This window comes from Schistocerca gregaria, chromosome 3, assembly GCF_023897955.1.
Source record: "Schistocerca gregaria isolate iqSchGreg1 chromosome 3, iqSchGreg1.2, whole genome shotgun sequence".
Lineage (NCBI taxonomy): Eukaryota > Metazoa > Arthropoda > Insecta > Orthoptera > Acrididae > Schistocerca > Schistocerca gregaria.
The window spans coordinates 916,292,606-916,318,010 of record NC_064922.1 but is presented as its reverse complement, the minus strand read 5'-3'; the positions used below and the strand labels follow the sequence as shown (position 1 = coordinate 916,318,010).

The 25,405-nt window shown below is 42.9% G+C and overlaps 2 protein-coding genes across 2 annotated transcripts; both read right to left on the bottom strand.

The window, feature by feature from the left end:
• Positions 1–3,473: 3,473 nt before the first annotated feature.
• LOC126355524 (cuticle protein 65-like) lies at positions 3,474–10,423 on the bottom strand. Its single transcript, XM_050005868.1, has 2 exons — positions 10,358–10,423; positions 3,474–3,924 (listed from the first exon to the last, which is right to left on the bottom strand). Exons 1-2 carry the CDS (start codon positions 10,367–10,369, stop codon positions 3,547–3,549), a joined length of 390 nt encoding a protein of 129 aa, XP_049861825.1. The 5' UTR covers positions 10,370–10,423; the 3' UTR covers positions 3,474–3,546.
• Positions 10,424–20,037: 9,614 nt separating this feature from the next.
• Positions 20,038–25,131, bottom strand: LOC126355518 (cuticle protein 65-like). The gene is made up of 2 exons (XM_050005861.1): positions 25,069–25,131; positions 20,038–20,521 (listed from the first exon to the last, which is right to left on the bottom strand). The coding sequence occupies exons 1-2, from the start codon at positions 25,078–25,080 to the stop codon at positions 20,108–20,110; spliced, it is 426 nt and encodes a 141-aa protein (XP_049861818.1). The 5' UTR covers positions 25,081–25,131; the 3' UTR covers positions 20,038–20,107.
• Between the last annotated feature and the right edge of the window lie 274 nt (positions 25,132–25,405).

Sequence of the window (25,405 nt, the reverse complement as noted above, 5' to 3'; positions counted from 1 at the left end):
GCTGACTCACCTTGCTTCCCTCTCAGAGGATTATAGTTTGAATCAAGAGTCACACTGAAACATAACACGCAAAGTAATATTAAGAACATATTCATCACACACGCGAGTCCTCAACTGATACTATGGACGAGTACTTCTCTTTATCCTTTGTCTCATACACAGATTGAGACTCACACAGTACTCACCACGTGGAAGTACTCGCCTCTAATTTCAAGTCCTTCATACGCAATTTCTTAAATATTTCCAACTTATAGTACACACGCTAGTAGTTCAGCTTAACTTAAGCACTCGGAAGTATTTCAACTTATTGCTGCACGTGGTTTCATTGTGACCGTTGGTCACTTCCGAAGATTACTACGATACCCTTAATATTACCTGCCTGACATTTAATTCTCCCCACAAAAGTTCCTGCAATAGAGAAATTATTATTCCAAACTACTCTTAAGTATTTCACATGCATACCATGTCTCCACTCTTTTGTCTTTACGGACCACACCTAAGACAAGTCTTACCAACACTAGATTCAGCGGCAGAGTGCTGAAACATGGCCGTTCTTCAGGTCATCTCGCAGCTATCACGCACCTTCGTCGAGGTGGGAAAGACCATGCTACCCATTGGTCAGCGACATTTCAGGCGCTCAAAGCTCCGGTAAATTTCATCTCTTTGGTTCCACCAAAGGTAACCAAAATATCGTCTCAAAGATGATCATATATTCACATTCACTATCTGCGGTTAGCAGACGATCATACATTCATTCATTTCACAGATCTCACCAAAATGGATGTAGGGATTTATTTTGTGGGAGTGCACATGTGATCAATTTCATAAATAAATTATCATTCTTTCCCACACTGGTATCAGGCTTCGCTGTATTAATTGAAATTGAGTTATTATTAGAAAAAATATGTTGTACTGACAAGAATAACGAAGAATGTGGTACCTATTTTCAATGTCGGGCGGTACTGTACCCTTTCAATAGTTATTCACCATTGAAGTTAAAATGATCGACTGCTTACGACATCTCTCAGAAAATATAGGCTATAGATGGGTAGCCAGATTGATTCAGGTTAAAATTAATTGCGAATTTTCAGGTTGGGCTGTAAATTTATTTTTGATTTTGCTGTATAGACAGTGATGCAGAAGTCATCATTATTTGGTGGCGATCGTGAAAGATGTTGGACGGCATACTATAGTGGTTTCGGTACGCGACCAACTAAGCGGATGAAGTTAGTATGTGACTCATGACTGTTGGGTCTGTGTCTTTATATTAATAGACTGTGCATGGCACCGGAGTAACTCAACCTTGACAAGCAGTTATTTATGATATTAACATTGGGAAACGACATCGTTCTTATAGAAGTGCCGTCAGTTCGTCTGCATTGTAATTACGTCACATAACGTTTTAAAACCTCAGAATGATTTACTTTGTTTCAGCTAGATGTAACGATAAAAGAAAAGTTAATATCTGCTACTGTAGGAAGTACGACAATTTTGTGTAATTTTCTTACGTGAATGGAAGTTCCACCTTTGACCAACTATAATTGGAAAGTACTTGCATCTCTCTATCAAGTCCAAGACCTTATATGTAATTTTCTGGCACTTGTCAGCAACTACGAAGTGGTAATGCCATGTGCTGAAGTGTAATAGAAGAGAAGTAGAGTTTCAATACCCGCTCAGCCTTTCAGATTTAAGGGTTTCATAGTTTCCTCAACGTTTGCTGGCAGGGATGTCATTTATAAATTTCTTTCCCAGTATTGTCCGACTAGACCTTGTAATAGGTCTCAGTTGAACCATGACGACGACGGGACTTCGAAAACTAAGCCACCTTTCCATGGCAGTGGGAAATCCTTCCAAAGAACCAGACAAACTAGTGAAAATTGTGTGCGATAGTTTATGTGTGAATAGTAGGCAGTGACAGGGTTAATTCCGTGACGGCAAGGAAGGCGTTGAAGACGTCACAATTGTGCAATTGTATAAGTCGCAGCGCATGAAAGTTGGAATATGAGGCAAAAACATGTACATCACATAGCTGTTGTTCTGGACACCTCTTTTAGGAGCCATTGTAAAAATCAAAAACTGATATGATATCTATCCATGATTAGGAACAATGAAATACCTGATGTAATGCATGCACGGCGAGGCGCTGAGAAGTCGTGACAGTGGAGTAATGCATCGACATTTGTGCTCAGTTGACCAAAGATGTGCTGACATTTTAGAATGAACTGACTTTGGATCAGACACAGTGTTCTCAGTGTGAACCTCTGAGATAGTGAGCAACGCGAAAAGGCCAAAAAGCCGAATCCGTAGAATGTAAAAATCAATATTACAATGCTGTTTTCTTGAATCTAAAGAAATTGATGAAAAGAAATTTCTACCAGAACTTCGAACAGTAAAGTCTGATTATTACCATGCGGTCTCAGCTGCTTACACTTAGTCGCCAAGTGTACCGATTCTATGAAGAACTCCTCTACGGCAGCGACTCATCCCCCAAAGAGAACGCTCTTTCAAGAGGAGAGAAAATCACAGTATTTCAGTATTTAATCATTCATCGAGTGTACCTCAGAACAAACAAGGCGCTTGACAAAAAACATTGCGAATATGCATTGATACGTAAGCATAACGTGAAATTGGTGCAATCATATTCAAACGAAGGCCAGTGTGCCCACCAACACTGCTATTTGAGTACTTAGCTGTCACCTGTTGTTCAGGTTTACAACTACAGTAGTATTGCTACCGAATAAATAACTAAATAAACATGAAAAAACCGAAAATTTGTAACGAACTGAGACCTGTAGGATGACAAACTTCTTTGCTTTTTGATGACCAATGCCGAATTATTGACGGCACAACATATGTAGTAAATATGAAAATATATCCTATGTATCTACGTCTGACAAATTCACAAATAAGTAATAAACAATAAATCCATGGTCGCTCTCGTGTCTTTAAGTCCTTTCTGTTCTTACGAACACAACAATTAGAATTAAAACATTTTTATTAATCGTGAATTGTGTAGTGACTATGATCGAAATAGACAGACCCCAGGAATCACAAGGTTACTCTAGAATTTAAATTCCTATATTTGGCCTTCGTTGTATGCTGAAGTCTGATCGTTCTTGAACTCAGCAGTCTGTTCCTAATACTATTCTGAAAGATGGTATTAGTTAATTTGTAGTTACCCATAAAATTCTACAAACACAACGAGCATGCCACAATGTCTAAATCATACGATGTACTGCCTAAAATTTACATTGGATTTACTTTTCTTTGCTCTCTTTAGATATCAATTAAAATCATGTATTGCTTCCAAATGATTCACAAATCGAAGTATCCGATGTCGTCTCTTACGGCTGAATAAAAAATAGATTAATTATTTTTGGTCCCAGCTATACAATACGCAAGGTACTTGAAACGATTTATAATTTCAAAGGCTATTAGGAAATCAAAAGTTGGGATGAAAGAAAGACAATAACTCGCCTGCATGTTGTTTTGTATATAAATAGACAAATTATATCACATAACAGCTAGTGTTTTCCATCCATAATATCAACCATGATATCCATGTCCGTACGAAAGACCGTGTCCGTACGCCAGTCCGTGCGCTCCAAGCAGAGCGGGGGCTGCGAGGACGGCGTGGGCGGCGGCGCCGTTGATGTGGGCGTCGCGGGCCTGCGTCTGGGCGACGGCGGTCAGGTGGGCGGCCCTGTTGGCAGCGACGTCGGGGGTGTCCAGCAGGTAGCCATCAGAGCGGACGGCAATGTGGGCGGGGCCGTAGGCGGCGTAGCCAGGGTGCACGGCGTGGGCGGCGATCACTGCTGGGGCGGCGAGCACAGCTGGGGCGGCGGCGACGACGCCGTGGGCGGCGCCCAGGTAGCCGGGCTTGGGGGCGGCTACAGCAGCGGCCAGGACGGCGCTCAACACGATCTGAAGAACACAGAGTGAAACGTGTCTTTGAATCCCATGATTAGCACAGAGAAAATGCAACGGATTGTAGCGTATTATACGAGAAGCGGTCAAAAAGTTTCTAATTCGAGTAGGCTACCTTAATGTCTCGCACATACAACAACACCTACTTTTATGGTGGCCATTTGTGGGTATGAAAGTCAAATTTCGCGGCTCCAGCTGCGTTAGTTTTACCGTTAGGATGGGTTATATACATTAGAGATAACTGCGAATATAGAGAGAATCAAGAACTGTGGTGTGATTGAATATCTTCATTTACATGGAATGACGCCAAAGGGAATTGCGGAGGACGTCCGGAAAACACTTACGGAAAGTGCTCCGTGTTACGCAACAGTGCAAAACCGTGTGTCCGACTTCAGACGTAAAAAACGAGTGTGGCTGCAATCCACGATACCATTTTCAGGATCGTCGAACAACGTTACAGCACATTGTAACCACATTTGGAATCTCATATGGACGTGCTAATGACATTGTTGTGGATATTTTGGAAATGCGCGAAGTTTCATCTCTGTGGGTCCCGAAAGACTTGAATGCAGATCCGAGACGGGAGCGTGTGCAGTTTTGTGGCCGGCCGCAGTGGCCGAGCGGTTCTAGGCGTTTCAGTCCGGAACTGCGCGACTGCTACGGTCCTTAGGTTAGTTAGGTTTAGGTAGTTCTAGGGGACTTATGACGTCAGATGTTAAGTCCCATAGTGCTCAGAGCCATTTGAACCATTTTTGCAGTGTTGTGAAGAAATTGTCCGCCAATTTGATGCGGAAGAAGACGGCTTTCTTGCAAGGCATGTGACAATGGACGAAATGTAGGTTCGCCACTTTGATCCTGAGACAAAAAAACAGCCGCAACAATGAAAATATCCTTCATCCCCTACTCCAAAAAAATTCAGGTTGCAAACAGCCGGTACGATTACGGCATCTCGGATGCAGAAGGGGTAATTAAGCTGGATTACTCTCAAAAGTGCGTAACTATCAATTCATCATAATACTGTACCCTACTGCGCCGTTTGAGAGAAGAAATAAGAAAAAAAATCTTGCATCGTGGCAATGCACCGGCTCACAAAGCCCTCGCAACACTGGAAACTCTGCGTGACTACGTGTTCGAATTGACGTTATCCGCCACATTGTCCATATTTGGCCCGATCTGACTTTTCATTTCCCAAACGTAAAAAAAGACGTGAAAGAACGATGATTTGACAATGATGATGCAGTGATTGATGCTGTGAACGTTTGGTTGGACTCGATATCGAAGACCTTTTATTTGAATGGTTGGCAGAAGTTATCTGAGCGTGCCGACAAGCTTATTAATCTACACAGGTATTATACTGTAAAATAAATTGGTATTATGAAATTACTGTCATTCTTTATTTGTTAGGCTACAAAGTTTTCGACCCCCCCCCCCCCCCTCGTACATGTCTGTGTCGTTCACATGTGCTTGTGCTTAATATGTTTGGATCAAGAGCTCTTGCGAGCGAATCACCGCTTAAAATCAAGTCTCTAAATCTCTAAATAACATTACATAACAATAACTTCAGGTTTCTACTGGTCTCATGCATGTATAAAACTTTTTTCATGATTATAAGGAAATAATACGCCTGCAGCCATTCTTATGATCTTATTTATTGCCTACCGGTTTTGGCGCTTCGATGAGCCATCTGCAGGCTATAGTTGATGCTGAAGGGGTTACCACGATCCACATATACTCAGCATCAGCAGCCACCATAATTGGCTTACTCACACTACCTGTAAACTTTTGTGTCAGCACTACAATCGTTTCTCCAGTCAGTTGACAGTTGATGGTTGGAGTACTGACACCAAGGTTTACAGGTAGTCTGAGTAAGCCAATTATGGTGGCTGCCGATGCTCAGTATAAGTGGATCGTGTTAAACCCCTTCAGCATCAACTACAGCCTGCAGATGGCGCACTGAAGCATCGAAACTTCTAGAAACACAATGAATAAGATCACAAGGACGGTTGTAGATGTTTCATTTTCCTACAATAGTGAACGGCTATGGTCCCCTAGACCTTCAGTGAAAATGATGGACATAAAAAATTTCTTTCATGATTGTTAAACCGACCGCTTTTTGTGCAAAATTCTACCAGGCGGTTTCCTCTTCATTGCTTTCCCCCAGTCTATGTTCTCCTACATTTTTCATCCTTCTCCTTTTTCTACAATCGAATCACAATCTACCATTACATTTAAATTTTCCTGACTCCCAACATTCTGAATAATTTATTTTATCCTATCAAACATTCGTTCAGTAGCTCCACCACCTGTAGATTTAGTAGGAATGTGTACATGTACTGATGTAGTTGGTTATAGCTTTGTGTCTATTATCTCCTGTGGTTTGATAGTAGTTCACCTGTGTTCCTATTTTCTTGTTCCTTATCAAATCGGCTCCACCAATAGACATATTTTGGATTTTTGTTCATGATGTCATACTTCCTTGGTCAGAAATTCCGAGCTTCGTATCACAATACTTCATGATTTCTCATCAACCTTATGATCCATTCCTGTTCCTCAATTTTCTAACCCACCAAGATGGTGGAAGGATCTAATGTTCCACGCACTGCCTCGCAGAACGTCTTACACATTTGTGCTTCTCACGACATAATTCTGAGTAGTTACTGTTTATGATCTGGAGGACGGTGGAGGGGAATGGGGGAAATAGTTTCTTCAGATTATTTTATCCACATCGATACCATCATCATTACACCAGGCGACAGTGGTGAATATAATGGGGGAATTTCACGGCGACAGTGTCGTCATAGTATATACCGTGAGGTGTGATCAAAAAGTTTCCATTCGAAGTCTGTAGAGTCCAGAATCAATATGCTAATCACCAACATAAGGGTGAGAATTTACGCAATCTCACCCACACACGAGGTTGAAGATAAAAGTTTGGTAAGAAACTAAGAAGTGGGATACGGAAGTTCTAAGGGATGACGAGATACGTTTGAAGTTCTCTAACTTTATAGATACAGCAATAAGGAATAGCGCAGTAAGCAACACAGTTGAAGAGGAATGGACGTCTCTAAAAAGGGCCATCACAGAAGTTGGGAAGGAAAACATAGGTACAAAGAAGGTAGCTGCGAAGAAACCATGGGTAACAGAAGAAATACTTCAGTTGATTGACGAAAGGAGGAAGTACAAACATGTTCCGGGAAAATCAGGAATACAGAAATACCAGTCGCTGAGGAATGAAATAAATAGGAAGTGCAGGGAAGCTAAGACGAAATGGCTGCAGGAAAAATGTGAAGACATCGAAAAAGATATGATTGTCGAAAGGACAGACTCAGAATACAGGAAAGTCAAAACAACCTTTGGTGACATTAAAAGCAACGGTGGTAACATTAAGAGTGCAACGGGGATTCCACTGTTAAATGCAGAGGAGAGGGCATATAGGTGGAAAGAATACATTGAAAGCCTCTATAAGGGTGAAGATTTGTTTGATATGATAGAAGAAGAAACAGGAGTCGATTTAGAAGAGTTAGGGGATCCAGTATTAGAATCGGAATTTTAAAGAGCTTTGGAGGACTTACGGTCAAATAAGGCAGAAGGGATGGATAACATTCCATCAGAATTTCTAAAATCATTAAGGGAAGTGGCAACAAAACGACTATTCATGTTGGTGTGCAGAATATACGAGTCTGGCGACATACCATCTGACTTTCGGAAAAGCATCATCCACACAATTCCGAAGACGGCAAGAGTTGACAAGTGCGAGAATTATCGCACAATCAGCTTAACAGCCCATGCATCGAAGCTGCTTACAAGAATAATATACAGAAGAATGGAAAAGAAAATTGAGAATGCGCTAGGTGCCGATCAGTTTGGCTTTAGGAAAAGTAAAGGCACGAGAGAGGCAATTCTGATGTTACGGCTAATAATGGAAGCAAGGCTAAAGAAACATCAAGACACGTTCATAGGATTTGTCGACCTGGAAAAAGCGTTCGACAATATAAAATGGTGCAAGCTGTTCAAGATTCTGAAAAAAGTAAGCGTAAGCTATAGGGAGAGACGGGTCATATACAATATGTACAACAACCAAGAGGGAATAATAAGAGTGGACGATCAAGAACGAAGTGCTCGTATTAAGAAGGGAGTAAGACAAGGCTGTAGCCTTTCGCCCCTATTCTTCAATCTGTACATCGAGGAAGCAATGATGGAAATAAATGAAAGGTTCAGGAGTGGAATTAAAATACAAGGTGAAAGGATATCAATGATACGATTCGCTGATGACATTGCTATCCTGAGTGAAAGTGAAGAAGAATTAAATGATCTGCTTAACGGAATGAACAGTCTAATGAGTACACAGTGTGGTTTGAGAGTAGGTCGGAGAAATACGAAGGTAATGAGAAGTAGTAGAAATGAGAACAGCGAGAAACTTAACATCAGGATTGATAGTCACGAAGTCAATGAAGTTAAGGACTTCTGATACCTAGGCAGTAAAATAACCAATGACGGACGGAGCAAGGAGGACATCAAAAGCAGACTCGCTATGGCAAAAAAGGCATTTCTGGCCAAGAGAAGTCTACTAATATCAAATATCGGCCTTAATTTGAGGAAGAAATTTCTGAGGGTGTACGTCTGGAGTACAGCATTATGAAACATGGACTGTGGGAATACCGGAACAGAAGAAAATCGAAGCATTTGAGATGTGGTGCTAAAGACGAATGTTGAAAATTAGGTGGACTGATAAGGTAAGGAATGAGGAGGTTCTACGCAGAATCGGAGAGGAATGTAATATGTGGAAAACACTGATAAGGAGAAGGGACAAGATGATAGGACATCTGCTAAGACATAAGAGAAAGACTTCCATGGTACTAGAGGGAGCCGTAGAGGGCAAAACCTGTAGAGGAAGACAGAGATTGGAATACGTCAAGCAAATAATTGAGGACGTAGGTTGCAAGTACTACTTTGAGATGAAGAGGTTAGCACAGGAAAGGAATTCGTGCGGACCGCATCAAACCAGTCAGTAGACTGATGACCAAAATAAAAAAAAGTATGTCTTGCTTCTGGAAAAAAACCGTAACTGCCAGCTCCACATTCTGGCCTCCGGGAAATCGTCGACACTTGAAGATCTTTTTAAGCGACAGAAGGCGTGGTAGTCGCTTTGGAAGAGATCGGAACTACAGGGCGGCTGCCTGAGTGTGTTCCACTTGTCTGTAATGGATGAGTCTGGCCTCTCAGATCGACCAGCCTCTCGCGTCGAACCTTCATCATCACAGCGCACCATTCCACGGCGATCGTTTCCGACGGAAGCTCTGTCCCACACACATTCACCATTCTCCGATGGATGTCTGCTGGTATTTGTCGTTTGGCATCGAAGAAAAAACTAGCTACAGCGTGTGGGTCCTGTTTGGATACATTTGGTAATGACGTCGTCGTAACTCACATTTCCACATTTGCCACTTGCGCTCGTAAAGCCCCACTAACCGCTTGCGAACATGTCGTGCTTATATACCCGCGCTGGAGTTGTGTTACGCTGCGCATACGCTGCAGCGAGGTCCTAAATGGATACTTTTCGATCAGCCCTAATATAATCCATGTAGGCTGATGTTACAACATCAGTCCTCCAGACTGTTGCACCGGAAACTATGCACTGTACTGCACGCTTTTCGTGAACAACATGTTACTCTGATCTCTCCAATGATTCTGCACTAACGCAACAGTTGTCTGTATTGCTTAAACATGCAAGCGTTAGTGTTGCGGCGAGGACCATAGCTTGCTGGCGACACTCGGTGGTATGACGTGAAGTGGGATCTCGAGTACCGTTCAGTTTAGTACCGTTCAGCAAAGGAACAGAAAATAACAATGGTGGGGTTAAAGATACCCAGTAAACGATTAAAATTTGGGAAAGCAACGACCCTTTCTCTCTCACACGTATATCTGAATTAATACTTCAATTATGATCAAGATTCATAATGTTTAGCACCTATATGTTATATAAAGTTATATAATAATCAATACTGCTCTTTACTTCATGTTAAATATCGTCATTGTTTAATATGTTTCCCATATTCACTGCTATACCATCGCCTATATACTGCCTATTTATTATAACCAAAGTTTGTGCCCGACTAGCAAGACAGCGTTCCAGACATTATAAAGTAATCGCTAAGTAAACTGTAATCCCAGATTTAGTTCAAATGTGTGTGAAATCTTATGGGACTTAACTGCTAAGTCCCTGAGCTTACACACTACTTGAACTAAATTATCCTAAGGGCAAACACACACACCCATGCCCAAGGGAGGACTCGAAACTCCGCCGGATTTAGTACAATGTAAGACAGACTACAGAAGGTTTACTACAGCATTAATATTGTTGTAATGGAACTAAGACACAAGAGGGCGACAGTCATGATATATCCATTACCTAGAACTAAGTGACACTCACCAGGAGTTTCATGGTTGCAATGTGGACTTTGGACTGTACCAACTGTCAACTGCGCCAGAACGACGCGCCCGTCAGCCATATATACCAAAGCGACCGTGTGAAAGGACCAGCGTCCTTCCAGCAGCAATGTCCTTCAAATGACACGCCCCGATAGTGACGGCGGTCAGTGAAGAATGGGCCAGTATTCGCGTAATGGAATGTGACCTTGCTGTGAAACGTGGAAAACGCGTCCGATCTAAGAGAATGGTTTTTACTTAAAATAGTACTGTATTTACTTTATTTAGGCTGTGGTTTCATTCAACACGTCTAATTCTCACCGTATCTGTGTGTGTGTGTGTATGTGTGTGTGTGTGTGTGTGTGTGTGTGTGTGCGTGCGTGCGCGCGCGGTGTGTCGATGTCGATCTGAGTGAGTGTTTGGCGTGAAAGAAACGCCAAAATACGCCGCTGAAGCGTCCCAACATCTGTGTCGTCCGCTCCACAATGGGTGCAGAGGGGTGGGTCGTCTAGGTGGATGCGTTGCAGTCGATGTCTGTTAACGTGTTTGGCATTGACTGTGATATACCACGCTGGTTGAGCCTCAGATTCGAGAAAGTGGTCGTGGACTGCTTTCCGTTAGTGCGCAGATGTGGCAGCCATTACATTACTTAGCAGTATAGGTAACAGAGATGCACGGACTACCTTAGAATGAAGGCCTCCCTAATATAAACTTCAATTTATATCGTCAGCCTATTTTCCTCTTCTTAAATTTGTGTACGATTTCTTGGGCCCAAAAGAAGCTACAATAAGGAGCTGTGAGACATAGAATAAAATCCAGCTGTAACAGTAAATGCCAGCCGGGGTGGCCGAGCGTTTCTAGGCGCTACAGTCTGGACCGCGCGACCGCTACGGTCGCAGGTTCGAATCCTGCCTCGTGCATGGATGTGTGTGATGTCCTTAGGTTAGTTATGTTTAAGTAGTTTTAAGTTCTAGGGGAATGATGACCTCAGAAGTAAAGTCCCAAGTGCTCAGAGTCATTTTGTACCAGTAAAAATGCACTTAGTGCAGACGTAATGATGAACAGTAATGCATTAAATGAAGGTAGGTGAAAACCAGAAACATTTCCCTCTGAAGGCCACACTAACCACTCACCACTTCTCTAAATGTAGGTTCTTATAAACCCGCACCGCCGTCGTGCTTGGTTGCACAATGCTGGCTCTGAACACTATTGGACTTAAGTGCTGTGGTCATCAGTCCCCTAGAACTTAGAACTACTTAAACCTAACTAACCTAAGGACATCACACACATCCATGCCCGAGGCAGGATTCGAACCTGCGACTGCAGCAGACGCGCGGTTCTGGACTCAGCGTCTTAACCGCTAGACCACCGCGGCCGGCACACACACAATGCTGTAGCAGCACCCTCGAACGGAAACATTTTGATAGCTCCTTACAGTATCAACGTTACAGAACAAGATGCGCCTACTGAGTTAAATACGCTGCTCTTCTGGCCATTCTGTAACACTAGAGAGGATAGCAAGTAATAAAAGTTTAATTACGTGCTCACGCAGAACTTTAGGAAGAGCACGTGGTTCAATGTGTAGGATATTTGGGGACATACACTATGTGATCAGAAGTGTCCGGACACCTGGCTGAAAATTATACAAGTTCGAGGGGCTCTCCATCGGTAACGCTGGAATTCAGTATGGTGTTTGTCCACCCTTACCCTTGATGATATTTCCCACTCTCACAGGTATATGTTGAGTCAGTTGCTGAAAGGTTTCTTGGGGAATGGCAGCCCATTCTTCAAGGAGTGCTGCATTGAGGAGAGGTAGCGATGTCGGTCGGTGAGGCCGGGCCCGGCGTCGGCGTTCCAAAACACCCCAATGATGTTCTATAGGATTCAGGTCGGGACTCTGTGCAGGCCAGTCCATTACAGATATGTTATTGACGTGTAACGCCGCCAGAGGTCGTGCATTACGAACAGGTACCCGAACGTGTTCAAAGCATCTCCGAATTGCTCTTCAACAGTGGGAAGGAAGAAAGTGCTTAAAACATCAGTGTAGGCCTGTGCTGGGATAGTGTCACCTAAAACAACAAGGGGTGCAAGTCCCCTCCATGAGAAACGCGACCACACTGTAACACCACCGCCCCGGACTTAACTGTTGGTACTACACTCGCTGGGCGATGAGGTTCACCAGGCATTCACCATACCCACGCCCTTTCATAGGATCGTCACATTGTGTACCATGATTCGTCACTCTATAAAACGTTTTTCCAGTGTTCAGTCGTCCAATGTTTACGCTCCTTACACCAAGCGAGGCATCGTTTGGCATTTAGCGGCGTGATCTGTGGCTTATGAGCAACAACTCGACCATAAAATCCCAAGTTTTCTCACCTCCCACCTAACTGTCACAGTACTTACAGTGGATCCTGATGCAGTTTGCAAATCCTGTGTGATGATCTGGATAGGTAGCTGCCTGTTACGCGTTACGACCCCTCTTCAACTGTCGGCGGTTTCTGTCAGTCACCAGAGAAGGTCGACCTGTACGATTTTGTGCTGTACGTGACCCTTCACGTTTCCACGTCACTATCACATCGGAAACAGTGAACCTAGGAATGTTTAGGAGTGCGAAAATCACGCGTACAGACGTGTGACACAAGTGACACCCAATCACCTGACTGAGTTCGAAGTCGGTAAGTTCCGCGGAGCGCCCCATTCTGCTCTCTCACTATGATTGCGGAGGTCGCTGTTATGGAGTACCTGGTTGTAGGTGGCTGTACAATGAGCCTAATATGAAAAACGTATATTTTTGGCGTGTGTCGGGATGCTTTTGATCACATAGTGTGCATGGTGTGAAATTGGATATACAGAGCTGCTTTGTCTAACACCAGCAGGTGCTATAACCCACCAAGGCAGCAGGTCGAACTGAGTCTGAACTGCGAATACAGATACCGTAACGTCACTGCACTCTGCTTCAACTTTGTGCCAGAACGTAGCAGTCATAGTGGGTGGTGGCGTGCTCGTATACCGGCACTTCATGTCGACATTTTCCAGCGGGTGAGAGATCTGGAGAACGTGCTGACCAGGGTAACTGTTGATCACTGTGTCAATGTGGGTCAGCGCAGAAAAGAAACTGATGGTTTCTATTATCTTGTTAAAACTTTCATCTAGATATGAAAGGTACGGGTCAGCTGATGTGCTTAGCACGTCACAAATGTAACGGATGTTGTCCAGATTGCTGGTTAAGGGAACCAGACAGGATTGGGTTGTGTACCAACTGGTACCCCACACCACCACGCCAGATGCTGCCTCCCTGTGACGAAGACGATTGCAACGTGAAAACGTTCCTTCTCCTCGGAGATCCCACACGTGGGAACTTTCATCGTGATGTTGTACGCGGAACTGGAATGATTCTGAAAAGACGACGTGCTGACATTCCTGTGTGCAGTGCTGTCGTTACCCGCAGCACACTGTCGGTGCCGGATTCTGTTGCAACGCTTCGGGAAGACGTGTAACGTCCCTATAGAAAAATTAATGAATTATTGTGCTGGTAAACTCCTTATGCTATCTGATTTTCAAACAGTTGAACAAAACTGAACGTACTCAGACATTTTTCTCTTTACTTATTCTGATCATCAATAGACTGACACACAATATTTTTAGCGCAACGCAATCTGACTGAACAATCCCTACAAAAGAATGGCCCTGACTAACATTAACCTATACCTTTCAGAAATCACTTACCTCACAAAAATTTTTGTTACTAAAACTACTGCAATAGAGCCAGCGCCACTACTGCCAGCTACATAAAAGATTCTAACTACTGAAGGCACTAACTACAGATAGGCATAGTTAATAAATGAAAGATTTCGACAGAAACAAACAATGTACTTACCTTAATAGTGTTCAAAAGTCATAATATATATAGCAGTTCATGACATCAGGTCTTACAAATTTACTGTCTCTGATGGACACACGTCCAGATCATCCGCTCTCAAAACTCCGCCATTTCTCTCCCCACATCCACCACTGCTGGCGGCTCACCTCCAACTGCGCAACGCTACGCGCTCTTAACATCCAACCGCCCAACACTACAATAGCGACTATTCCAACAATGCCACCCAGCTACAGACTGCACACAGCACAGCCAGTGATTTTCATACAGAGCGCTACGTGGCGTAACCAATATAAAAACCTAAACAGCCTACTTACAGACGGAACAGCGGTTTCCGTTCTGACAGTCCGTCGCTGTTTCAGTCGTCTTCGCATTGTCCCTGCTTATACCTGTGTTTCTGCAAACAAGACCATTTCCTGGCTGAAGATACATGTCGTAGTTGTACGACCCTCCAGAGCATGGGTGGGCAACTCGCGGCCCACGATTCGTTACAGACCTGTTCGCTGAGATGTTCTGGGCGGTCGAGCACTCTTTAGTGCTGTTACAGCCTGCAGTGAAAGCAAATGGTCATCACATTGAGCAATGTTTGCAACCTTGAATGTAAACATGGTACCCTCTGTAGCAGAGCCGGACGTTGTGGCCGAGCTGCTGCTATAGTCGCGGGTTCGAATCTACCCTCGGGCATGGTTGTGTGTGTGATGTCCTTAAGTTAGTTAGGTTTAAGTAGTTCTATGTGTAGGGGACTGATGACCTTAGATGTTGAGTCCCATAGTGCTTAGAGCCATTGGAACCTCTCAAACGGAAATTAAAATGTGTTTCTTTCAATGGTTTATTCGTTGTTTCTGTTCCGGAGGTCCTTACAAGTGGTTCCACAAAGTTTCATTGTCGTACGACCTCTCGTTTCACATGGGGACCATCTCAAGTAGCGGAAATTTAATCATAACTACGTTGTAAATATGCGCTCTTCAATAGAAAATCACTCAGGACAGAAATGGGTTGCATGCGACTAATTCCAGAGGCTAATTGTCGATAGCCCGGTCAAGCGATATCAGATGTTTTCATCTACCACGTTATATACATTTAATTTTAGAATATTTTAGAATCAGCTGCCGAACGTCGTTGTTTCCGAGAAGGATAATTTTTTTGATGGACTTGTGAAGCCACTGTTTCGGATTTCAGATTGACCTGGCAGCTCAAGGTCTAATGCTTTGCGCTAATGGTTTGCAGAGGAGGTGGATGTCATTCTTAGGTTCCAATGAAACATGCAGCAACTTGCATGTGTTTTTGTCTGTTCTGTGTCACACACCTTATGGTTTGACGCAGAGTCAGAGAAAGCTTCCGTCGCAATTATTTGATGTCTGTCGTCAGGCTCTTTGAAAGAGGACACAAAGTTGGTGCATCGTCAGCTGTTTCCTTCTCAAAAGCTCTCAATTCGTAGTAAAGCTATTGTTTCTTTTGCGTACATGTTGTTGTGTATACCTTGTTAGCCATTTTGAGTTTTGTAGCGGAGTTAAGTTTTTGTATGTTGTTCCTTCGCACCATGAATCGAGTCATACACACCACATTTGAGTGGCCTTCAGTCTTACACACACAAACATAAATGTTAAGCATACACAAGGCCTATATAATTTTACACGAGACGTGTTGCAACACAAACGAAAGTATTTCCAGTTCACGTTTCTGAAAAAAAAATTTCCCGAAATTCCCCTTGTCTGTAATCCCAACGCCAGTCTTTTAATCCCTTCCCCTTGTCTGTAATCCCAACGCCAGTCTTTTAATCACTTCCCATATATTCCTAACCGTAAAACCCTTGCGTCACTCGATTCGGCTTGTGTAAAACGAACGGTACAGTTGTCAGACAGAATGCCTTTTATTTTAGCACAAGGAATGTAAAGTCTGAAAACAGGCTTACTGGATATCAGGTCTGCCTGTTATGGAAGACACTGTTTTTCATGTGACCCACACGAGATTCCACATCTCCATGTGCCATCAGAAGTGGGTTTTCCTTATTCAAGACTCTAAAACGTGACCAAATTTTTAAGCAATAATTAATCTTAGAAGATGAGGTGTAAAGATAGTTTTTGATTGTGTTTGTTATTATCCTGATTTCACATTTTATAGTTTTACCTGATCTTTTGTGCACTGTTCTGTACAAATCGCTGGTTATCTTAACAGGGCGAAATAAAATCCATTAAGTGTAAACACGGCAAATACAACAGCTGCAAGTCCAGAAGAAGTAAAAACAGGATAAATGTGACGTGGTGAAATGTTTCCGGCTTCCAGTAAGTTATTAATCTGCCAGGAAGTTTCTTTCCAGTAAGTTATTATTATTGATTCTGATTTCACTATGAGTGATTGATTAAGTATAAATCGATCGGCGATAGCTTCAGGGACTGGCAGCTGACCCTGAGCGTAAATAAACATAATGTGTTGCGTGGAAAGAGTCGAAGATATCCGTTATTGAAACTTCCTGGCACATTAAAACCATGTGCTGGATCAGGACTTGAACCTGGGACGTTTGCCTGCCGTATTAATGTACTTTACCGAGGCTAATGAAAGGCCCTTGGCTTAGAGTCCCAGTCAGGCATATAGTTTTAATCTGCCAGGAAGTCTCGTATCGAAGCACATTCCCTGAAAAAAGTGAAAAATTCAATCTGAACATCCATTGATGTTCGATGTTACAGGTGAAAATCACTGCAAACAGTAAAATGAGCAACTGTCTGAGCCGACTTTAAAAGGAATTTCAACATGCAACTACTCTTGGGAAAAGTAGAAGCCAGATAGAGATTCACCGTAACAAATCAACCACGAAAGAAATGGCTTAAAAAAACACGTCTTCGATCGATTGCTCAGTGACACTTATAAGTCTGGAACCTTTAGCAGATTGCAGTAATAGACAAAATATAGAAGAGCTAATGAACAGCGTTTAATTTCGTCAAGATATTATTTAGCAGCCACGAGGACGTAACGGAGGTGTTGGGAATATTCCTGTGGTAGTCGACGCAGGGAGGGGTTGTGTATCACGAAGAGGTTACTTTTGAAATGCCGAGATTTCACGTTCGAAGAAGGGATAGCCAACAGGTTATTTCCTCTCAGTTAGGCGTTGTGGAATGACCACAGCGAGAAAATCAGAGAAATCAGGCCTCATACGGAAGCTAACTGACTGTCGTTCGCGAATGAAAGAGAGAAAGGGAAAAGTTATAGTGGTACCAAAATTACCCGCAGCTGCACGCTATAAAGTGAATTCCGGAGCACAGATGCAGGTGTAAAAGTAGGTAATGTAGTAGTTTTTTAACCAGTTTTTAAATACACTTCCAACTGAGTACAGAAGTCTCAAACTGTAACATTGCCTTAGTAGAAAGGCAGCTCGGAGTTTAAGGCAACGCGGAGGACACAGTACAAAAGTTCGAACTCGTTTCAAGGAAACCGCCACAAAATTTGCCTGAACTTGGATTTCCGCACCAAGAGTTGAACCTCCGCCCTCCCGAATTTGAATCGATTGTCTTACCACTTTGCCACCCAGCTCGGTGATGTTGGGTTTCGAAAGAAGTGATACAAAAACGGCTGTGTTCGCTTCGTAATAACATATCCTACATGTACATGGTGAGTTAAACTAAGCTTTCGCTACTTGACAGGGCCCCCATGAAACGCAAGTGATCATAGGAAAATGAAACATTGTCGAAATATTTGTAAATACAAGCGAACCCAAAATAACCAATAAACCATTGAATGAAACACATTTTAATTTCCACACGAGAAGGTAACATTTGTTAGTTGCGTACCATTTTCACGTTCCATGTTACAGGCATTGTTCAAGGTGACTACCATCGGCATCGATGACATCCTTGAACCACTTTGGAGATTGGTCTACTGTTGCTCGAAACATTTCAGACGCGATTTTTGCTGACTCACAATGTTCATCTTCTACATCCAACGTGTATTAGTGTCCCGTGCCTCATCCATGAGAACAGTAACTTCTTAGCCAATTTGTGGCACAATTGGCCGTCGACCTCACCCAGAAGCAATTACCAAATCGTCAGTTAATTCATACTTCCCAATTGTGTTGATCAACGCCGCTGAGGAATGAGGACCTCTCTCAATTACTTTAACTCCTTGCGAGTCACTATACAATTGGAATAATTGGCAAAATTCGCGCTCGCTGTCATTTTAAGAAAACAGCTTCACGAGTAAAGCCCTGCTCACCTTGTCCGAACCAATGTTGACTGTCTGCAACTGTAGTGCATACTGATTGGTGCCGTACAAGCAGCGATACCTAACGGCAAATCACGACACAAAGACTACTAATGAGGCAGATCCAGCAGCGCACAGTCTGAACATCATTGCTATAAAGTTGGATAGCCATACGGTAAATAGTTTTCCATCTATACTGCCTCAAGTAGCGAAATTTTAATTTTATCCACCCTGTACATCAAGCGATTTATGGGCAAACCACGGGAACCGTTAATCCTGACCGCTTGATGGGAATCTGAAGTGACGCCGTGCCGAAAGTGAGTTCTGTATCGTAACACTTCGCCACCTAGAGATACTTCACGTCTTTATCATTTATCTGCAACACTCTTTTCATCAGTGTAGCTTTATATCCACAATCCGTCCCACAGGAATGGTAACTGATGTGAAATAAAGCAAATACATGTTATTTATTTTAAAGTGTACAGGACATTAGAATATCAGCTCCTTGCGAGTCACTATACAACTGGAATAATTGGCAAACTTGTTCGAAACAATTACGAGACTGAACCTTTGCATTTTCTTGTAGCAATATGTCCTTGATTGTGGTCTTCTGGTCTATTTAAAACATCCAGGTAGAAATCTGCAGTCACCACTTGACTTCCTGGAGCCAATCCTTCGTTTGAATCAAAGGAGCGTTTTTACACGGTTTTTCTCTAATCGCACTTTTTTTCACTCTCGGAGACTCTAGACCTTTTCTTTTTAGCTTCGGCGCCCTCTAGGTGGCTCGTACCGAAAATACCGTATTTAAACATCCGTTAAGATACATGACATGAAGTTTAGGTCGATCCTGCAGTGTTCCATCCTGAAATCTTTTTGATCGTCAGTGAGTGAGTCGCCGCAAAGCGACAATAGATGTCCTTTTGCCCAAATTTCTGTTGGTAGTTGCACAATAACCATTTCGAAGAATTTCTGACAGTTTTTGAATACTTTCTTCGACTCGAACTGCCTACAATGCTCCAGGACGTGGATTATCTTCAGTGTTTTCTCTACCATCACGAAACCCTGCATACCGCTTGATGGTTCTAATGGCTCTAAGCACTATGGGACTTAACATCTTAGGTCATCAGTCCCCTAGACTCAGAACTACTTAAACCCAAGTAACCTAAGGACATCACACATATCCATGCCCGAGGCAGGATTCGAACCGGCGACCGTAGCAATAGCGCGCTTCGGGAATGAAGCACTTAGAACCGCTCGGCACAGCGGCTGGCTCATACCACTTGAGACTGTTGTACAAATCACTACTGTAAACAGTCTGTATCATTTAAAATGTGTCTATAACACTTTTACCCAATTTAAAACGAAACTTAATATTCGCACGTTTCTCCATTTCTGCATTCCAGAACAAAGTTCCAGTTATTACGAGCAATCTGTGAAGCTGTCAAATTTAAAACTGAAGGTAATCGAAATACCTCACGTATCCGTTCACAGGTGGCACCAGTACTTACACAAATACAAAATAACCACCTGTGCTGTGAGACGGACTGTATATGCACACAGTACCAAAACGGAAACACTTATATAAAACTGGGTGAAAGAAAAACGAGTTTTTTTGTTGCTTACTACTTTTTATTTATAAATAATTCAAATTAAAAACATAACAGCTGGTGTCCTTGCAACCCATCAACCATGATAAGCGTGTCCATAAGCCAGACCGTGACCGTAAGCCAGGCCGTGTCCGTATGCCAGTCCGTGCGCTCCGAGCAGAGCGGGAGCTGCAAGGGCGGCGTGTGCGGCGGCGCCGTTGATGTGGGCGTCGCGGGCCTGCGTCTGGGCGACGGCGGTCAGGTGGGCGGCTCTGGCGGCGGCCACGTCGTGGGTGTCGGCCAGGTAGCCGCCGGGTCCCACAGCCACGGGGGCGGGGCCGTAGGCGGCGTAGCCGGGGTGCACGGCGTGGGCGGCGATCACTGCTGGGGCGGCGACCACAGCGGGCGAGGCGGCGACGACGCCGTGGGCGGCGACGACGCCGTGGACGGCGCCCAGGTAGCCGGGCTTGGGGGCGGCGACGGCAGCGGCCAGGACGGCGCTCAAAACGATCTGGACAAAATGGAATGAAAGCTGCTACTAAAGTGGTATTATTTTAAGTACGAGAGTTAATGAGCAAGTTATTCACTGATAGAGAAAAAATTAATTGTTCTGTGTACACTGTGTTGGCGTCTTCCCTCAATAAACGTCAAATCCAAAATTTAGAGACAGAAGAAAAAGCGAAACATTAGTGTATCTTGAAAGAGGCACATATATCCCACCAACAATTCTTCAGTTCTCATCACGGAAGCAGAACATTGCCGAAGTAGGTTGCTCGAAGACTTCTTAAGTAATAGAACCCAGTACGTTGTCCTCGATGGTGAGTGTTCATCGAAGGTGAGGGTATCATCTGGAGGGCCCCATTGTTTTCTATCTACATAAATGATCTTTTGGATAGCAATGTGCGGCTGTTTGCTGATGATGCTAAGGTGTAAGGAAAGGTGTCGCCGTTGAGTGACTCTAGGAGGATACAAGATGACTTGGACAGGATTTGTCATTGGGGTAAAGAATGGCAGCTAACTCTGAATTTAGATAAATGTAAATTAATGCAGATGAATAGGAAAAAGAATCCCATAATGTTTGAATACTCCATCAGTAGTGTAGCGCTTGACACAGTCACGTAACACTGCAGAGCGTATAAAGTGGGACAAGCATGTAATGGCATTTGTGGGGAAAGCAGATAGTCGTCTTCGGTTCATTGGTAGAATTTTGGGAAGATGTGGTTCATCTGTAAAGGAGACCTCTTATAAAACACTAATACGACCTATTCTTGAGTACTGTCCGAGCGTTTGGGATCCCTATCAGGTCTGATTGAGGGAGGACATACAAGCAATTCAGAGGCGGGCTGCTAGATTTATTATTGGTAGGTTTGATCATCACGCAAGTGTTACGGAAATGCTTTAGGAACTCCGGTGGATTGCGGAGTATGTATGTAGATGTAGATTTAAGGCAAAGTAATAGATATGTTTTAGGTTTTACACTTATTCAAAACACTGTAGCTCCTGAAACACACTTTTGCATAACTTTAGCCCTTCTTCAGCTATTTCAAAGATGGCACACTGACATTTGCTACTTATCCTTTCTTTTACTGAACAATAGTTCAACAGTTTGTGAGTGAAAAGCGTGGGAGTCGAGTTTACTAATGTGGGGCGGTGTGCTCGGAAGTTGCGATTTTCATTCATTTAATGTGCTGCAATGTACTACGGAGCACGCAGAAAATGTGAATAATGATCACACAATGTAGTCTTTCACAGCCGGTACTGACTTTACGTAAAGCTTCCGGCCTGACACGCAGTAGTCAATGCATAAAACTTTCCACTCACGTTTCATCTCTGACTTTGGGAGACGTCTTCAGAGATAAGTTTCCTGTTTTACTTCTGAAGATGTCTCCAGCCGTCAGAGATCAAAGGTTAGGGGGAAGTCTTATGCATCGAACACAACCCATCAGCCCGGAAGATGTAGGTGAAGACTGCGAATGGTGTCAAGACAAACTTCATATAACCCTACTTCACGTGTGTCGTCACTTGGTCTTAGTTTGTAGGTAACTTGCGCACTCTCGTCCAAAATGACAGATTTTTTCTCATAGTGTCACTACGTTAGTTTATGGACGACATCGAGGAGTTTTCTCTTCGTGTTCGAGTATGTCATTCCAGAAATTTCGAGAAATGAATAGAAAGATGGTTGTGGCACAGAAGAGAGTCGCATGAGACGTCTTATTTAGGCCTGCATAGTGGTCCCTTCGTAACTCGCAAAAATGTAATAAAAAAAAATCGATGTCGAACCTGTACATTGTGTCATTGGTGAATTTTTTTCTCTTTTCCTACCCTTTCACAATACAGAGAGAACCGCAAAACTATTGGTTTTGTTATTCCTTCTAAACACGGCCGTAATGCAACCTATGGAATTTTTATTATTATGGTATTATTATTACTACTTTTAGTTTATTTTGTGCGTTTAGGTGCTTACGCATTTACTAACAAGTTACTTTTGAATAGCCGACCAGGGTGGTCGAGCGGTTCTAGGCGCTACAGTCTGGAACTGCCCGACCGCTACGGTTCGAATCCTGCCTCGGGCATGGATGTGTGTGATGTCCTAGGCTAGTTAGGTTTAAGTAATTCTAAGTTTTATGGGACTGATGACCTCATAAGTTAAGTCCCATAGTGCTCAGAGCCAGCTTTTGAATAAAGTATTTCTAAGCGCACAAAACTATGTTAGTCTGAAAAGTTTGAAGGATTATAATTTATGTAATATTTTGTGAAAGAAACGAGCTTTGGAATATTTCGATAGTGGGCTGTGTGAACAGCTAACAAATCTGTGTGTAGAGGTGAGGAAATTCGTTACGAGTTTCTGAGGTATGGTCCGTGAAACAGAGAATTTTCGTTTTTATCTAAACGTAAAGTACAGAATGACATGTGGACAATCAAGTGGGTTTATGCGTTGATTGTCATACGCAAATCTTGACCGATGTAGTAAGGGAAGTACTATGAACATACTAAGACCAAGACACGTATTTTAAGTAGCCGTTTTTCCACGGTGCGACGAACTGTGTACTCACTTGAGCTCTGGTTGCTGTTTTACAAGTTCCCGCTTAAGTGAAATATAGAGAGCCACGTACAAGTACAGTATGCAATAAGTTTTAAATAACCTGTTATCCACGGTGCGTGAAGAGTGATTGAGGAATATAGCGTGTCCTCTCGTTACTATTACGCAAGCCACGTAGAGTGGTTGCCATTATTGCTGGCTATTGAATTTATACGCAGAATGCCACATTCAAGCTGTGAACCAAACTACGTTGTCACGAAAAATATTTTTCCTAGTTAACGAACTGTGGATCAGGTACTTTAAAGAGTTTTTTGTGCGCGTTATCTCTCGCCATCTGTAGTTGTAGTGCTTTGTAGTACATCACTATGGAATAAACGAATTTCCTTCCTTTTGATGTGATACTAGGACGATGAGTTCTGGGAGTAGTGGAAAAAAGTGTTTAATGTTGAAAATTAATCTTCGGAAACAGTTCGTTATTTGCACCAAGCTGATCAGTTCCTTATCGTAAAGGTCGTCGAATGTAGCTTACCAGAAGTTACAAATATATTTTTTTTCTTTACCGCGTCCTGACATGTCAAACTTCGGGCAAGGATATCGCCATAGGATTACGAGATGCAGTTTGCTGACATGGGTCGAAGCCACGCTGGCTACGCCAACTGAGTGATTTGAACTCAGTGTTTTGGCTACTAAAAACGTTCTCGCTACAAACATATTTTGTTTGTTTAAACGCTTTCTCTTCCTCTTTATGTAACCCGTTTCGTTATAAATTTAAGTGATGAATATCTTATTTTGCTACAATTGTAGGACTTATTACAACCGACATCACGTATTGTTTGATCCACGACCCTTAAATCACTTTCGTGAGGTTACAACGTTGTTCAAAAGTGGAAATTTCTTCTGAAGTTCAATTACTTTTCATAGTTATGTTTAAATTCGCGAAATGATTCAACTTAGCGACGTACTTCCTTTCCTACGTCATTTACTTCCGGGAAATATCTTGCAATATTCACGTGATATTCAGCTTCCGTTACTCTTCAGTAAATTTTCCCGTTGAAGTCTCCTTAATACGACAGACATTTCGTCACAAATTCCCAGCGCTACATATTTATTGGTTCGTTTCAAGTTCTTGGCCATCGTCAGTATCGAATTTTGTAAATAAGCAAGGAGTGGCTTCAATCTGATTCGATGCAGTCCACATATAAATGGCGACTACTGCTACTGCAAAGAGCTCTGTTTACCGTGTGGAACTCATCTTTTCTTGTATCAGGCAAATGAATTCCGTAACATCAGGGAACTGCATTTAGGATCCTAGAATTATAGATAAAGATGTTAGTAATAGGTCTCCAAAGGTATGGACAAAAGGAGAAACTCTTTCCTGCACACAGATATCATCAATAATGTAATGAACGGTATGTGTGACATGCGCAGGTTTACACAAATTGAGATATGGAAGCAAAAGTCACGTACACTGATTGATACAGTTCCAGACATGACTCGTATACTCGTGTGTGACACTACTTTTACTGTTTTAGATGGACCGCTTCTCTATGGTCTTACAAGGTAGGACGAACAAATTTTCACATCGGTGAACTTCAACTAAAAATAGAAATAAAGTCGACTCATCTGCTGCATCGATTACGGACTGTAGTTACAAGTCCGAGATGATCGTCGCAGACTTCCGCAGCTTAAATACACTCAGAAGTTAATAAGAGATGACCTTCTCAATCTATTTTTCACTTCGGGTTCGAGAACAACTCGCGTTAGGCTCGTTCAGTGAATTTAACGAATAGCTCTTTCTGAGCAGTCATTACACACATACTTCTACGTTATTTAATCTCGCTGTGACATGGATATCTTTAACTTTAACGCTAGAGGATATTCCTTACGATCATCAAACTAGCATGAAACTTTTGTATCGTAAGATATAAAACTAATAAAAAAAACTCTGAAGACAACAAGCACAGAATGTTGTACATGGATTTCTATCCCCAGAGGACGCACGTTTCATCAATACGTACCAGGACCTTCATGGCTGCGAGATGAGTTGTTAGGAGCTCTACCAGCTGTGAACTGTGCCGAAACTCGCGTCGGACCGCCATATATACTGCCGGGGGAGAGTGTGAAAGGACTACGTCCTTCCGCGCGTGTCGTCCTTCAAAGGACACGCCCTGTCGGTGGCAGCAGTCAATAGAGAATGGTCAAGTATGTCAATAACAAAGTGTAACCTCGTAACCGATGTGGAAAAATCGGTGGTACATAGGTCACTCGACGATACACATCAGCAAAGTCATTGCAGCACCACTCAAACGAACAGAGATTATCATTTTCACAGTATTTGTTGTTCTATAACAGGAT